The sequence below is a fragment of the Watersipora subatra genome, chromosome 6 (assembly GCF_963576615.1).
Source record: "Watersipora subatra chromosome 6, tzWatSuba1.1, whole genome shotgun sequence".
NCBI classification, from domain to species: Eukaryota; Metazoa; Bryozoa; class Gymnolaemata; order Cheilostomatida; family Watersiporidae; genus Watersipora; species Watersipora subatra.
The window spans coordinates 58,926,179-58,942,500 of record NC_088713.1 but is presented as its reverse complement, the minus strand read 5'-3'; the positions used below and the strand labels follow the sequence as shown (position 1 = coordinate 58,942,500).

Below are 16,322 nucleotides of genomic sequence, written 5' to 3'. Positions count from 1 at the left end.
CAAATTAGCGACCAAATAAGTGTTTTTTTACTTCGATAATCAGAACGGAAACCGTTTTAACACAACAGTGTAACCATTTTAGGTGTTATAATCAAGTTTATCGTTCAAAGATAAGACAAGTTTGAGACGACTTTCACTAAATGGGAGATGTTTATTATGCTGAGCCTGATTAGTACAGTACTTTTCAAACTATAAACTGCTCCCTATATAAGTGACATCTGCTTTATTTTCCAAAAACCGATACTAAAACAATACATAGGCCGCACATTTGTATAGGCCGCAGAACTCAGGATGGTGCTTTTTAACGCGGCAGCAACTTTGCTGTTTAAAACGACGCTTGTTAACCTAGTGTCTAACGGAACAGTACCGTGAGGCATTGTTTCGTATTTTCTTTCACCGCTAGAGGCGCACTAACCGGAGATTCTGGTTAATGCGACCTAGCGGTGAAAGAAAAAGCCACAGAATAGCCGCACCTTTATATAAGCCGCACGGCTCAAATTGTCAGAAAAAAATAGCAGCTAATAGTCCGAAAAGTACGGTAAAAGAGTAAGCCAATGAAGTTTTGGAGACAAAATACAAATATGATGAAAATAAATGCTCCATATTGGAATCCACGCTTAATTTTTTTCTATTTTAAAAAACTTATGAGTTTTACACACAATGAAATCATAAAAAAGAAATCCTAAACTTTGTGAGACCCTTCTGATTAGGTTCTTAGGACGGGACTCAAGCATACCACCAGCGCTTTAAATTAAATGTCTGTAAGGCTAGACATAAAAGGGCACTACTGTTACAGTCTCTAATGACCTATAAACTATAATAACCATTGTAAATATTACAATTATAATGAGTTTTGCACCAACTTTGTTCCCCATAACTTTGTCAATTGCAGTATGGGAATGTCAATAGTTTTTTTACTATTGATGATTATTATTGATTATTACGATGAGTGAGACCAGTCGGCTATTTCGGCAGCATGAGTGTATGCTGCCAAAAGATCATTTTGTCTCTGATTCAACATGGCGATCTACGAGTTGTAGGGTTCAAAGTTAACATGCCAATAAACAGACAGCACATTTATATTTTGTATGAAGGTAACCCAAAACTATACTCTATTATAAAGTTACTTAAATTGTTGGCTTTTGTGAAATAAAATATTCCCAAACTGACAACAAAGCAAGTGGACTGAATTAATTTGTAAACATCAAAAAGTGCTTAAGAGTTGGTATTTCTCCACCTGTTCTAACATTGCACAGCTAGTCATATGAACAAACCAAGAAAATGTTGTTAGTCAGTCCAATGACAATAACGGTCAATGCATATTACTGGCTAGTAAGTTACACCAATTAAAAGCCATGTTAAACTACATAAATCATGAACACCTTGCAATACAAATACGTATTTTCAAGATTGATGAGACAAATGCCAATGTCAAACTAAGCGTCGGGCGTGAAAATAAATAATTGTGCAGCTAGCTGCAATAGACTTTCTAGTTAGTAGTAAGTAGTTAGAATAAGTTCAAAATTTTCAAATAGTTGTGTGAAAAAATATGATTATCACTTGAAGAAAATTGCAGACCGCCTCATCAACAAGAGACAAAAATCACGCTGCTCAGAAAGTGTATAGCAATAGCCTCATCTTAAGGATGGGCAGAGGCAGACTGAGATAAAAAAATTATCAAATATTCAAAACTCTGAGGTTTATCAAATATAAATATCCCTGCAACTTTAGGTAGCCAATGTGATAAACACAGCGCAAATATATATTTTATATACTTTAATGTCGTAAAGAAGCGGTCATAACATGTGCATCATATTTTCAAAATTATATAATGTTACTACTAGCTAATTAGAAAAAAAACTGTTTTTGCTTATTGCACTGCTAAATATCATGCTTTAGATGTGTTCTAGTTGTATTTCGTCTAAAAACGTGATTTTTTGGCAAAGAAAGTTTTGCAAGCTTACTTACACATACGTACAACAAACTCCTACTATTTAATGTTTGTAAATCGTAAGCACATCCCGACCTATTAATTATATATCCACAATATCGCAGAATGCATGGTTTGAAACTACTGATATTAGATCATCATTACAAGTGATCTTAACAACTCGATATATTTCTAGATCAACCAAAGGCTCACCGATGTCATTAGCTAAAAGGCTTGGTGAAGAAGGTGGAATGAGAGATTGAGCACGAACACTGGCTCGATTTGATCCTGAAGATACTGTTTTTCCTGAGCTATGTTGATGCTGTTTGGCATTGTGCTTGGAATCTTTGCTTTGACTACTTCCTATGCCCATTATAAAATAAATAATCGACGGTTTCACCAATCATCACAATGCGTGTCTCGATAGCGTAAAATATCCTCAACCAGTACTATAATTAACCTTGAAGTATTCGTTTAAAATATATTTTATTTAACGAAATTTACAACTTCCTATTTTTCGTATAAACAGCCATCTTTCCTTTCGGCAAAACTCCGCAATGATGTTATCACAATGACCTTTTGGCTAGCAAATTAATGTTATATGGCCTTTGTTCCATTTGTTTTTTTTTTTAATTTAAAAATATTTATAATAATTAAATTTTGTGGCTTATTATATTTACGCATCAAAAATCTTTAACTGGACAACTCCGACTACGAAATACGTAGCGTGAAACTTATTTTTACGAAGTTGTCATCTCTTGGACTTCGTTAGTCCGCCTCAAGTTTGACCTTTAAATTACTGTAAATACTCGTTAGTTTGATAAAAGCAAAAAGGTTTCATATTTTACTGCTAACAGCGCGCAGCCTACATATAGAACATTTTAATGAGGTGATTACAACTTCTAATAGCAATTAAACAGCACAATGACTAATGATTTGATTTGCTTTGGATTAGCTGACTCTGCGAAATAAAACATTTAAACATCAGTTCCACGTTTAATGTTCTTCTTTAACATTTTAAAAAAGAACTCTTTTAGCTGATACATTGTTCTCGCGGGTTAAGAGAAGGAGTGGCTGGATATTTATATATTTAGATTATCATTATCATATTTGGATTATTGCATAATCCAGTCAATAGTAAATGGCTGACATACTTTTAAAAGCAACCTTGGAATTGGTATCACAAGTATGTATTGTGAAATTTGTAAAAAATTTTGCTAAATTCTTTTAATTCTTTCTGTAGCAGTACTGGAATGTAAGTTGATAGCAGAAAGTGCTTCAACTACGTCTGATAGTAAGCTATGGCAAAAAAGGAGGACGACTCAAAATTTGAAACTGTTGAACCTCTGAATAACGATAATGACAATGATCATGAAAAAATGCCTGAATCTGCCGTCGAGCAGACAATTCCAGCGGCCGTGCATCCTCGAACAGCGCAAATAATATCAGAGGAAAAAAAGTTAAAAGGACTATCGAGTCGAAAAACGTCTGAGGAAATATCGAGAAATATTTTACAAGAGATTACCCTCCCCTCCTCTCGGGAGCATTCTGTATCCAACAGCCTTCCGATGCAGCGTCGTGGGTCAGGCAGTAAGCTTTAAGTTTTCTGCATTCTTTGCAATCAGCTGTCTTCTTGAGTGGATTTAAGCTTCTTTCTGATTTCAATTCTCCTTGTTGCTTATTTTTGCAAACGATAAATGAAAATTTAAAATTTGCATTAAATTAAAAAGATATTTATGCAACAAGAGTTACTGAGGCACTCTATGTAGCCTTCCTCAAATTTATTTTTCCAAAAAAAGAATTAGACTCACTAATAGTTAAACACTCAATGTTCTAAGCCTTAGCACCAACACGACTTTGGATAGTCTTAGTCTTAGCCTATAAACCGTGGCAAGTAATGTAGCTGCCTGCCAATTGCCATTAGCCTGGCACATTGCCAATGGCTAATTTGATCATATCTGGTGGGAATTTTATTTGATAGTTACTAGCAAATACACTTAACGATTCTATTGCTAATTCTTTTATTATTTTGTCAAAAGAGATAAGATAACATACATGCAAGACTAACAGCCAATTGTTCTACTAGTGCTAGAAAGATTGATATTTCACTTAATGAAATGCAGCACGATGTTGTCATCAACATCTGCTAAGCCCAAATAACCCAATGAAATCAGCAAAATAAATGTGTACTGAATTTATTACACATTAAAGCTGACAGCATTCAAACTGACAGCCCAAAAGCCGACAGCGTAAAATCTGATGGATTCAAAGCTGTTTTAAAGTGTTTGTCACTTTTGAAGAAACTTTTCTTTTGTTTGTTTTTTTTTTCTGAAAAAAATATTGTTTTTAAAACTAAACAAAACAGAGTTGTTAAATATTTGAATCAGTGATTTGTTGTGCTTATTACACGTATTATACTATTGCTTATTACACCTTTACAGGTGTCAGCAGCGATGACGAGGTCAAAGACGATTGGCAAGAACCAGCTTGTGCTCCAGACCCTGGTAAAGTGTCGAGGTCGTTTTTCCGAAGGTCGAGCAGTCTTCACACAGATCCAGCTAATATTCAAAAGATTAAGGAATATTTCAAAGGTTGCCAACACCGCGGCTCAATATTAGTTCATAGTTGGATTTCTTTTAACCAAAGTTTTTTTCAATTTTTCTGTGAAAACGAATGGAAATTCCATTAATTTTGCCAATCTTTTTGGTTACTTAAAGTTTTGTTCAAAATGGCAGCGGCTCACAGCTAAATAGTTCAGTTTGGTTACATTTAGTAAATCCTGGAAGTCACTTTTTTACAATTTAGTTCAATGACACAAAATAAAACTTTTTCAGTTATTATTAACATATTATCATCATCACTATTATCATCATTATTATATTGTATTATTTCTTGTTCATCTTGATTTTTTTTTGTAGAGAGCATTGCTGGTGGTGAAAAAGTCCAGATAATGAAATACACAAGAGCCTACAAAGAAATAGTCAAATTTTTATGTGTACTAGGGACAATTCTATCATTCGCAAGCAGAGATATAGAAAGCAAGGTATAGTCCTCTCAGTCTTAACTATTTTTCAAGTCTTAAGATATAAGATATTTTTATTATTTCTACAGTCTATGTTAAAAAGTAAACTAAAACAAAAACTTTGCAATAAGAGGTAAAAAATATTAATAACAATATGTTTATATGCTGACATAAATTATTTTATTAATTAAAAAGATTATTAATGCTAACACATTGAAATTAATACTATTGAATTATTAATACAATAACATATTAATATAAATATATTATATTATTATATTATTAATGCTAAATATTAATACAATTAAGTAGTATATTAATATATTAATGTTAAATATTATTAATACAAATTTACTAATATCTACCATAATATATTAATATACTACCGTATTATTATATGACTGTATTAATATATTAATATCAATATATTATTAACGTTTAATATATACTTAACTTGATATGTTAATATGTTAATATCAATATATTAATTATTGTAGTAATATATCAATACAATAATACATCATTAATCCTGAGCTGACAGAAGTAGAACAGACTTGGCATAATTTAAGTATGAAGATGCTTGTTTTAATGAGAAGTTGTCTTTCCTACACCGTCTCCATATTCTTGTAACAAAATTACCAAACCTAGATCTGAAAAGCAAGTTTATAGTAGGCTTACTTTTTAATTAGCTAATCTGATAATCTCAAACATTTGATAATCTCAAACTTTATAAACTAGATATTACCTGCAAACTTTTTTACATCGATAAAATATGTTTTGAAAACCTTTTTGGATTAAAATGATTCACGAAATAGCAGTTTTTAGGCATATTATCTTATAAAAAATTTCTTTATTTTGCGAAAAAAATTATGCAGCATGCAAAAAACCCCATATTTAAATTGCGGCGAATTAAACAAATTTATATTATTCGTGTTAATTTTTTGGATACTGTGCTATTGGTGGTGAGTTGCATTAGGAAAAGTAAAAAGAAACTGGAGAACATAGGATTTGAACCAGTGACCTTTGTTAACAGTATGTACGACCAAACATCAACCATCAGCTCTTTTAGCCCACTCAGCCCTTGTTCTTTATAGTTACATAGCATTACAAGCCTGTCTAGTGTTGACAGAGTGTTAACTAGTACTGACTCTATCCTTTCAGGTGAATCGAATGGATGAGCTGCTCTCATCTGAAGAAGGGAAAAATTACCTCTTTCTAGATGACATGCTCAAATATGAAGTAAGTTTCATTTCTGTACTAAGTCAGCATAACTATGTGATAAAATACTAAATGATTGTTCATAGCTGTATAGAAGGGTTGGAACAAGGAGAGGTTCCTTGGCTCCCTGGTCCTGTGGTCACCGTAGAGCAAAAAACTACTATCCATTCCATTTGTTGGGTAAGTACCGCTGCTGCTGGCAGCAGATGAACAATATAATTTATGGTAACTGTTTGGATATTGCAATTACCTCTAAGCAGTTTGTGTCCTAGTTATTTTTTAAAATAGAAGAACAGTTTATAAACTAAAAAACAAGTTTTAGGTGACAGATACATGTTTGAATACGTGTTTACTATTTGAAAAAAATATCATAGCATTTGCCCTCATATTTTTTAAAATAAAAAAACTTTAGCTTATATGATAATATTATTTTACAATTAAGTTTAGTGATGTCTTTTGGTGGTGCTGTTCACAGACTGCTTAAGTTTCTCAAAACTTTTAATTATATCTATAGTTCAGATTGCAACAACAATTTGTTGCGGCATCATATGTAAAACATTATTTTCTATAAAAAACAATTTTGGACTGCCAAATAGAAGTACCGTATATATACATCTGAATAATTTTAGATTAATGTTAGGCTCATACATGTATGTGATTATATCTTGATCAAGAGTAGATGAATCTTATATCAATCTAATGCCAATAACACAAAGACAAATCATCTATGAAATCAAAAGTAGACAAATCCTATAACAGTCTAATGCCAATAACACAAAGACAAATCATTTATGAAATCAAGAGTAGACAAATCCTATAATAGTCTAATGCCACGGACACAAGGACAAATCATCTATTCAATCTAGAACGAAACCTTTCAACAAAATTTGTTTGAACCAAAATGATGGATTTGTTAAGGATTTATGATGGTCAAGCCATATTTGGTTTTATAAAATCGTTAAGCAAATGGAGTTATATGATTGGGTAGATTTAGTTCTTGTTGTTCTGTCATTGGATGAAGGTTGATCTATGCTACTGGTTGAGTCACTTTTTCATATGCCTACATATAACTATCTCTTCATCTGTAATTACGTTATTCAGGAATTATAATCTATAATATAATATATTGCTATTAATATATAATATAAGATGCTATAATGCACTATAGCGTAATGGATTTTAATATATTATTCTACATTATAACACAATATGATATAATATTGTACAATATAATATAGCATAATGCATGATAACGCGAGATAATATATTATACTGTTAATCTTTGAGTTAGTCTAATTTCATTTTACTGCTTTTGCACTACTTGAGGCAACCTATAATATAATGTGAGCTTCCAAAACATTGTTGTTATGTAATATATGTTATGTAATAGGTTTCTTGTTTAATTAATGACCAAGTAATTAATAAGTTTAATTAACTAATTTAATTCATTACCATTTATTATTTTAATTCAACACTAATTAACAATTCAATTTAATTCATTACCAACACTAATCAGTGATATTTACTGATTCTCATCAGTTCTTTTGTTGTTTGGATTATTAAGAGTCATTGCTATGGAATCTACTACCGGTTACACTGCGTAAAATTTTAAATGCTAATTCTTTCAAAAATGAACTGAAGCGCTACCTCAGACAACCAGACGACTAAACTAACTAGACAGACTTCTGCTGGCTGTACTTTCTAGTTCCGCGCCTTGATTAGCCTTGCTATTGCGCACAGGGACGTCATCATCACCTTCCCTGGAGTGGTATTTTTTTCTATTTCTCTTGTCCTTTTATACAGTAAGAAACACTCTTCATATTATTTTTTGTAGTTATATTATAGATGAAAATAAACAAACAAGTTCTACAAATAGAAGCAAGGTAAAACAAGAGCCAAGAATTACATACACTCACCATAGAGTTATCTCCCCCTAGAGTGATAACAACACGAGCGTTTCCGGTGCCAACAAGGAGCGTTTAGGCCACGCCCCTTTTTGTGTTAGTTGTGCGCCTTGTTGAAGCCTGCTCGCTGACATTTAAAAGGACTACAGGAAATAATAAAAAAGTCAACCAATTGTTAGTTGGAGCAATTGGTTGACTCGATAAAAATGCTCCATATTTCATTTTTGAAATTTTGGTTCCAATTTAAACGTGTGCCTATAAGATATGATTTAAGTAAAGTTTAGAATGACGATAATCTACGTATCATAATAGGTATTTATTTGGCTAGTTTTGAGAATGGCAACTAAATGAAAAATAACTATTTGGGCACTGATTGGCTAGATTTCATAATGATAGGCTCTAATTGGTACATTATTTTTACAACAGAATACTGATTGGCTGCTTTTCATGCAGGTTTTAATAAACAATAATAAGAGATGGAATGCTACATGTATCTCTTGCAGCTAAAAGCTGGAATAACCAACGCAGATGGCATAGAACAGGTCAAGAGTCAAAAAGGTAAAAGATATGGTACGAGGATTATGTTCAGACTGCACCAAGCCATGGCTTTCTTAGTGCAGTTCTTTATTAATGTGCGGGTGAGTAGCAAACTACGCTCTAGGATGGATACAATTAGCTGAGTATGTATCCAATTAAGTTTTTTTTATTTTGGAGTTGTAAAAAGGGACATAACTCCAACACAATATTTATTATACTCCTTGGCGTTAATGGAGGTTTTAGATGTGCTAGCAATAATAAAATTCAAAATTAATAAATTAATCATATTGTTGTTACAGTAATTTGGTTATTGCATAATAATTATTGTTATTATTTCGGAAAGATTGCTAGCCACTAACAACATTCTGCTTAATTTCTATATTTTTAACAGAGAATGGGTATTTTTAAAGGCTATATGCGAAATCATTTATTTGATTTAATTGACTAACTGCTGCCCACTTTATGATTCTTGTATGGCTCAACTTGGAAAACCTTTCTGTTCAAATGAAATTATTGGCAATATATAAATGCATATTAATTTATTGACAATAAGTTTTTTCAAAAAAATTTTAAAAATTATTTTAAAGTATTAAAAACATTTTTTTTAAATTTTGTCATACAAAAATCATAAAAACAGCAGTTAGTCCATCAAATTAAATAAATGATTTGGCATATAACATTTAAAATACTTTCTGGATCGAGCTGGGATCTAAGAGTAAGGTTGGGTTGTATTTGAATTTTAGAAAAGTAGAAACCATGTGAAACTGATATTAGAAAATTCGATTTTCAACAGCTAATCAAAGGTGTGCAACTTTATATCAAATTAAAATACGTCTACTAAAAATACAATGAAAAATGTAAAAATCTTTTTAACAAAGTTTAATATAAGATTTCACTGAACTCGAAAAGGATAATTGAAGCCGAAAATACATATACATTTAAAGATTTTGAGAAAAATTTGATCATGACCTAAAACTTACCAATTTTTTGAAAAAATTCAAAAATGTTTCCAAAAAATTCAATGTTTGATTTTCATGATAATTTATTCTCTTGAGAAAAAAAGCTTAAGTTGTAATGGCAACAAAAAACTTACTGCTAATAAAAAAATTATAGCCTGTAGTTTCACATATAAACATTAATGCATCGAGTTGCATGTACTAAAAATCTCACACGTCAAAGCCTCTAGCCTTAGAGTTTATCTCTGTAATGTGTTCTGATCAGGAACAACCGCACTCAAAGATCCACTCTATCGTCAATGATGCCTACAAAGCTACCATCTCCCGTAACCACAGCTGGCTTGTCAGGAAAACAGCGACAATAGCTTTTTACGCTATTCCTAGCAGAAACACTCTTATTGGACGAATGGGGCATGACACTTCCGAACAAAAGGTTGGTAACACTAGTAAGTTGGCAAACTAGCAAACTAACGGAATCATAAAAAATTGACTTTTAACCTTTCCTGACGTTTGACCCTTGAACAATTGATTGATTGACCTTTGTACAACTCTCAATCTCCATTAATTCTTAGTGCCCATTCTTAGTGCTGTTCAAATTTCGCAAAAGGCCGCAGGCAAAATCTTCCCATAACGCACTGTACAGGTGAAGGTCACCATTATAGAAACGTCATGGTGAGCGAACGTTTTATTTGATTCCGCGATTATGTTTAGCGATGTAGCTTACATGTGAACATATGCCGCTAAGCCTAGCGTCGCAAGCGTTTTGCTGTTCAAGTTACCGCCGGGGTTTCGCATTCGATATGGGAACCAGGCTTAAGGCAGCAGTACATTTCAACTGGTCTAGTGCAAAATTTACATGTACCTGATTGTGCCAAGCAACATTCACAGTAGTCATGGAATGAAGATTTCTGAAAGTCATTGTGTTAATATTTTACAGCTTGTATATGAACAAAGGGTACCTTGGTTTCAAATTTGTTTTCAGGCTAAATTCTTTCAGGCTAAAGCCATACCATTTTTGCTAAAAGAAGCTCTATGGTATAATCTATTAAAATTATTATTGTCGTAACAACGATTATGATTTGTTTTAGTTAGATAAACTGTAGACAAACAGTGCCCTTGAATTCTCCACCTTTATTGCTAAAGGGTTTAATTGTTTTTTTATAACTCATTGAATACTGAAAAAAATTTATAGAAAATGTGTTGGTTTGCCGACTGCCAATAAAAATAACTTTTGATGTACATACACATAAATGAATTTATTTCTATGTAACAGGAATTTTTCTTAAAAGCTACAGGAAGAATAATTAGAGATTTGCCTTAAGTAAACCTTTCTACATAGTGACAGCATAGACCTATTAACTATACTAGACTGGGCAATGCGAAGCCACGGTGTCCTACATAAATAGCCACATTCCTCGCGACGTAACGTCAATGCTTTGTTCACTTGCAGCTGGCCAGGCAAGCGAGTCATCATTGTTTACATTGAAAGAATGGCGGAGACAGCTTTGTTGCTACATGTAATTTGACATAACTACTAAAGTACACAAGATATTGGTTTAAAATTTTAGATGCAAAGCTTATGCACTATGCTTTTCCTACCCTGCAAATCTGTAAACGTAAAGTTGAATATTTCATATGTAAAGTGCCAGTAAAAGTGTATATATCTATTCAAAAAATATTACAAAATTATCAATGTTGCCCTATGCTATGGGCTAACATGTCAGATAGCTAAGTGTACAAACTGATTTCAAATACATACACACTAGTAAATGGTACACTGATCGCAGTCTGCCATGAACATAAATGTTGAGTCTTAGGTGCTATGCAAACAGCATCAGAATAATCATAGAAAACAAACGACAAATGGTACACTTTTCTAGACATAATTATTGTGACAGGCTACACATGACTAAAGACGACCAGTCGGCTGAGCTTTGATCTAAGATTATTTTTGTTAGCTGCTACCTTTGTAGCCTCGTGGTGAATTCTAATTCTGACATATCTGGATGTGATAGTTTTAACTAACGCTGGCTGCGCTGTGACTTGAGCATGGAACTTCCTGATGCAAATTGCTTTGTAAAACCAACAAAAGAGTCTTAGTGACCACCAGCTTGTGTATGTCTGCAGTGATTCCTTGAATAGATTCCTTGAATATTCCTTCCAGAATAGATTATACGGCAGTGTGTCGACTTACAAGGAAGTCGACACACTGCCGTATAATTCTGAGCCTAGACATATCTTTGTGATGACGGGATGAGGTGTAAACAGACCACCTCTATCGTTTACACTGATTAGTGTCGCATCATCCCTGGTGCGTAAACCTGGACAGGAGGCTATAAAGCTGGTGCAGTCATTGCAGTTGAGTTTTAAGCTCCGTACCACATAACCTGCTAAATAAATATTATATGTTAATATTATTATAAAAAAGTTTATGTATCAACCGTAAAATAAATTTACCTACATCTCACTGATCCGCTGCAGTATTATTTCAAGTCACTCTGCTACCTGTATATCTGTTCTATACACTAACAATAAGTGAAAGTAGCTAATACCAAAATACATGTACATACCTAAATCATGTACCACAATATGGGCAGTCATGCAGTTTAGCCCATGCATCAAGGCTACAATGTGTGCCAGATCTCTTGTTTTGTAGAAAATTTGGAGGAATTGGTTGTATTTACCTACCGATGTACTCCACTACGTCCGAGACAGATTTTGACAGATCGATTTCCAGCCGTTTGCTTGATTCCAAATAATCATGGAAGTCATCGTCACTTTCTACAATAATTTTTCTTTGTTTAGATGAGAGAAGTAGGGAGCAGGAGCCATCTGAGCTATCACAATCAAGACAGTTAGCACTCGTGCTAGGTGTGATGTCTGTTTTCACTAGTCGAGCTCTCAGTACAGATTTGAAGCTACGGATATCTGGATTATTGTTGAAACCTTCCTTGGCCCAAATCTTTGAGGACAGTGTTTCTATATGCTCTTGTCTAAGCTTGTACAGAAGTAAATACTTGGCCTCTCGAAATGTTTGAAAAATTTAATTCCCTATTCCAAGGTATGAGGTACGCTTATGTAGAGGGTCGACAATGTTCTCTTCAGATTGCTTGGCGGCTGTTGGCTCTTCATAGCAAAGTGAAGGTTCCAGGACTGGCTCATTGCGGTCTAGTGGAGATGATTTAGATAGTGTTGGTCGGCATTACAGCCGTCTATGCTTTGGTTGAGTCGGTTGTAAATATTTTGGCCGAGAATCAAATACCCTTGGTACAGCAGTAGGTTCTAGTATGGCAGCCATCACCATACTCATTTACTAGCCCATGTCCACCTGCCATGGTCATGAAAAACTTCATAAAATGGGCAACACTTTGTCTACTTCGCGGTTGGCACCTCTTTGTGCGAAGCAACTTTTCAAATATCAGCGCCAGCAATGAACTTTAGGAAAACATCTTGGAATAACTATTATTTGTATGCATATCTCGAAAAAAATTCGCACGATTTCTTGCTCTTCATATCTAGGTACCTCTCACAACCACACTTGAAAACAATTTAAGTAAAATTTGCCTTTGAATCATTTCCAGTGCTGGTAGTTGCTCCCCTTTCTATGGCTTCTTACTTAAAAATATGGCCTGGACTAGGCAAAGTGAACAAAGCAACAAAATGAACGCAGACCTATTTTCTGATGCTGTTTGCATAACACCTAAGACCCAACATTTATATTCATGGCAGACTGCGATCAGTGTACCATTCACCAGTAGGTATGCATTTGAAATCAGTTTGTGCACCTAGCTATCTGACATGTTAGCCCATAGCATAGGGCAACATTGATAATTTTGCAATATTTTTGAATAGATCAATATACATTTTTACTGGCACTTTACATATGAAATATTCAACTTTATGCTTACAAATTTGCAGGGTAGGAAAAGCATAGTGTATAAGCTTTGCATCTAAAATTTTAAACCAATATCTTGTGTACTTTAGTAGTTATGTCAAATTACATGTAGCAACAAAATTGTCTCAGCCATTCTTTCAATGTAAACAATGATGACTGGCTTACTTGACCAGCTGCTAGTGAACAAAGTGTTGACATTACGTCGCGAGGAATGTGGCTATTTAAGTAGGACACAATGCTGAGCCGTGATGCATTGGATTGCCCAGTCTAGTATTATAGTTAATAGGTCTATGAGTGACAGTAATAGTGAGTGACAGCAGAGTGAAAATGAGTGCCAGTAGAGTGACAGTGAGTGACAGCAAAGTGACAGTGAGTGACAGTGAATATAAACAGAGTGACATGAGTGACAGTGAGTAACAGAATAGTGACAGTGAGTGACAGTGAGTGATGGTGCATGATGGTGAGTGACAGTGAGTAAAAGTAGAGTGGTAGTGAGTGACCGTGGGTGACAGTGAATATAAGCAAAGTGACATGAGCGACAGTGAGTAACAGAAGAGTGACAGTGAGTGACAGTGAATATAAGCAGAGTGACAATGAGCGACAGTGAGTAACAGCAGAGTGACAATGAGTGACAGTGTGTATCAGCAGGGTGGCAGTGAGTGACAGCAGGTGACAGTGAATATAAGCAGAGTGACAATGAGCAACAGTGAGTGATGGTGAGGGGCAGTCAGTAACAGCAGAGTGGCAGTGAGTGAAAGTGAGTGGCAGCAGAAAACGATAAATAAATCACTATAAAGTGGAGCTAAATGTAACTTTGCTGCCACCCTGTCGTTACTCTCTGCCAATGTGCTGTTACTCTCGGCCACTCTGCTGTCACTCACCCACAATTCTTCAACTTAACAATCTTAACAACTTAACAAGCTTAACGATTGTTAAGCTGCCCCAAATCGTGGTTATTCACTGGGTTTCCATGCTTTAAATGGATTCGGAGTTGACTACTGCCGATTAATTCGCACTTTACCTTTCTAACGATTTGTAGTTGCATTTTATTGATTTTTTCCCGGGTTAGCGATGTACTCCTCAAAACAGATATTGTTAAAGTGGAATCGCTTTTGGGCTACGATCGCCTTTCAATTCACGATTTGTGCACATGTTGCACTAACTCAGCCACGATGCCTGATGAGAATTTTCCTTTTTTCCTTATTGCTGCCCTCTACGTTACACAACAGAATTTACTACTTTCTATACAGTTATTACTTCAGAAGTCAGAGGTCGCATGAACGATTGTCTCTTTTATGACAATGAATTCTATATTGAATTGAATAGGCACAAGGTATCTATTTGCAAACAAGATTAAAATGTGATATTAACAACATAGATAATACAGTCAAAACAAAAAGTAAAAACATTATTACAGGCTGTTGCAACCGCAAACTACAACGAAAAAAAAAAAATAAATATTAATTACCTCATTATCGTCATCAGAGCAATCTATCGTTAGTAAGAGTAATTAGAATATACCTGCAGGAGGAAAAAGTGCAGTGCACTAAAATTTTCACCTCTGCTGAGGAGAGCTCATTAGATATTATCAATTTGAATCCATCCACAGTAAGCGTTTCTGTGATTTCAAATAATAGTAGTCTCACTGTGAATGTCTTTGCACAAATTTAGCAATGTGAAATGGCGTTGAATCTGCTCAGATTTTATTGTTTCTAGGATTCAGAGGAGAAAAAACTCCAAATCAATTTAAAGCATGGAAACCCAGTAAATGTTTTAGTAAAAGTTTTAGCAAAGATCTAGCTTGTGTTTCATGCAACTAAAATTCATTAGGTAGTTATTCTATTGGTAGTTATTCTAGTTAGTTAGTAGTTATTCTATTTCCTGTGGACCGCCGGGCATTCACCTAATATAAATACATATTTATATATATTATACAGTATATGCATATTATATATAATATGCATAATATTATATCTACATATAATATTATATATATATATTATGTATTATATAGTATTAAATAGTATTAATTATATTACATGTTATATATAACATGCATTATATATATAGTGTATGTATAATATATATTATATATATATATATATATAAAAGCATTTGTTTCATAGCAAGCACTATAACATAAATAACGTTGTCAGTATAAGTAGATGGAACGTTCATTTCTAGTATGTTCACTGCATAGCCGACACTGTGTACAGCGTGTCAAAACCTTTCCAAAGCACTATGACGTTTAGCTGTTGACAACTCATTGCAGGTGTATTTATTTTAGCTAATGGATGAGTTGAAAGAGATAATTGATATAACAACCGATGTCTATGCACTCATAGCCAAAGTGTTTGACAAATACTCACTAGTAGCACTCAATGAACCAAAGACACCGACTGGCAACTTAAAGAAGAGCAGCAGCGAGAGTGCAATGACCTCTAAGTCAAAGCAAGTCTGAGAGATCCAACAAAATATGACAATGGGTGTCAGACTTCTTTTTCCAATATATTTTCTTACATTGCAAGAGTACCTGTGCAGACCGCTGCTCATCAATTGTAGGAGCTCTGTGTCAGCGGATAGTTGATCGATGTTATATTTTCATTTGACAGTAAACTAATATCAGTAATTGTTACCATCTGATTGGCTGCTCAAACAGTAAGTGCTGAGGCTAACATTAAGCGCTGAGGCTATAGTGTTAAAGGGTTTCTTAGTACAGCTAATGTTGTTTTCAAACTACATTTCTTGTAAATTATAAAGTATAAACAATTCAAGACCGCTGAAAAAACAAGATAAATATATAGTAATAGTGATAATATATCAAACATTTACTTCAAACAAAATCAAAGTGCGTTCATAT

General features: G+C 33.8%; 2 protein-coding genes across 5 annotated transcripts in view; one reads left to right on the top strand and one right to left on the bottom strand.

Moving 5' to 3' along the window:
* Positions 1-2,463, bottom strand: part of LOC137398950 (tyrosine-protein kinase Abl-like) — a 69,289-nt gene extending 66,826 nt beyond the window's left edge. For all 4 annotated transcript variants that reach the window (XM_068085116.1, XM_068085118.1, XM_068085117.1 and 1 more), the window contains exon 1: positions 2,144-2,463. In XM_068085116.1, coding sequence (XP_067941217.1) covers positions 2,144-2,303 — 160 coding nt within the window. In that variant the 5' untranslated portion in view covers positions 2,304-2,463. The remainder of the gene's footprint in view (positions 1-2,143) is intronic.
* A 1,994-nt stretch (positions 2,464-4,457) lies between these two features.
* Positions 4,458-15,923, top strand: LOC137398407 (ceramide-1-phosphate transfer protein-like). Its single transcript, XM_068084517.1, has 6 exons — positions 4,458-4,521; positions 4,849-4,973; positions 6,114-6,191; positions 8,578-8,712; positions 9,833-10,000; positions 15,750-15,923. The coding sequence occupies exons 2-6, from the start codon at positions 4,881-4,883 to the stop codon at positions 15,921-15,923; spliced, it is 648 nt and encodes a 215-aa protein (XP_067940618.1). The 5' UTR covers positions 4,458-4,521; positions 4,849-4,880.
* Positions 15,924-16,322: the final 399 nt, after the last annotated feature.

What these genes read in the sequence shown, in the direction of transcription:
- LOC137398407 (XM_068084517.1), top strand. Translation starts at nt 4,881, where the DNA reads ATGAAATACACAAGAGCCTACAAAGAAATAGTCAAATTTTTATGTGTA. An exon ending in AGTTCTTTATTAATGTGCGG is followed by an intron (nt 8,713 to 9,832) that starts GTGAGTAGCAAA and finishes TGTTCTGATCAG; the next exon opens with GAACAACCGCACTCAAAGAT. An exon ending in ATGACACTTCCGAACAAAAG is followed by an intron (nt 10,001 to 15,749) that starts GTTGGTAACACT and finishes TATTTATTTTAG; the next exon opens with CTAATGGATGAGTTGAAAGA.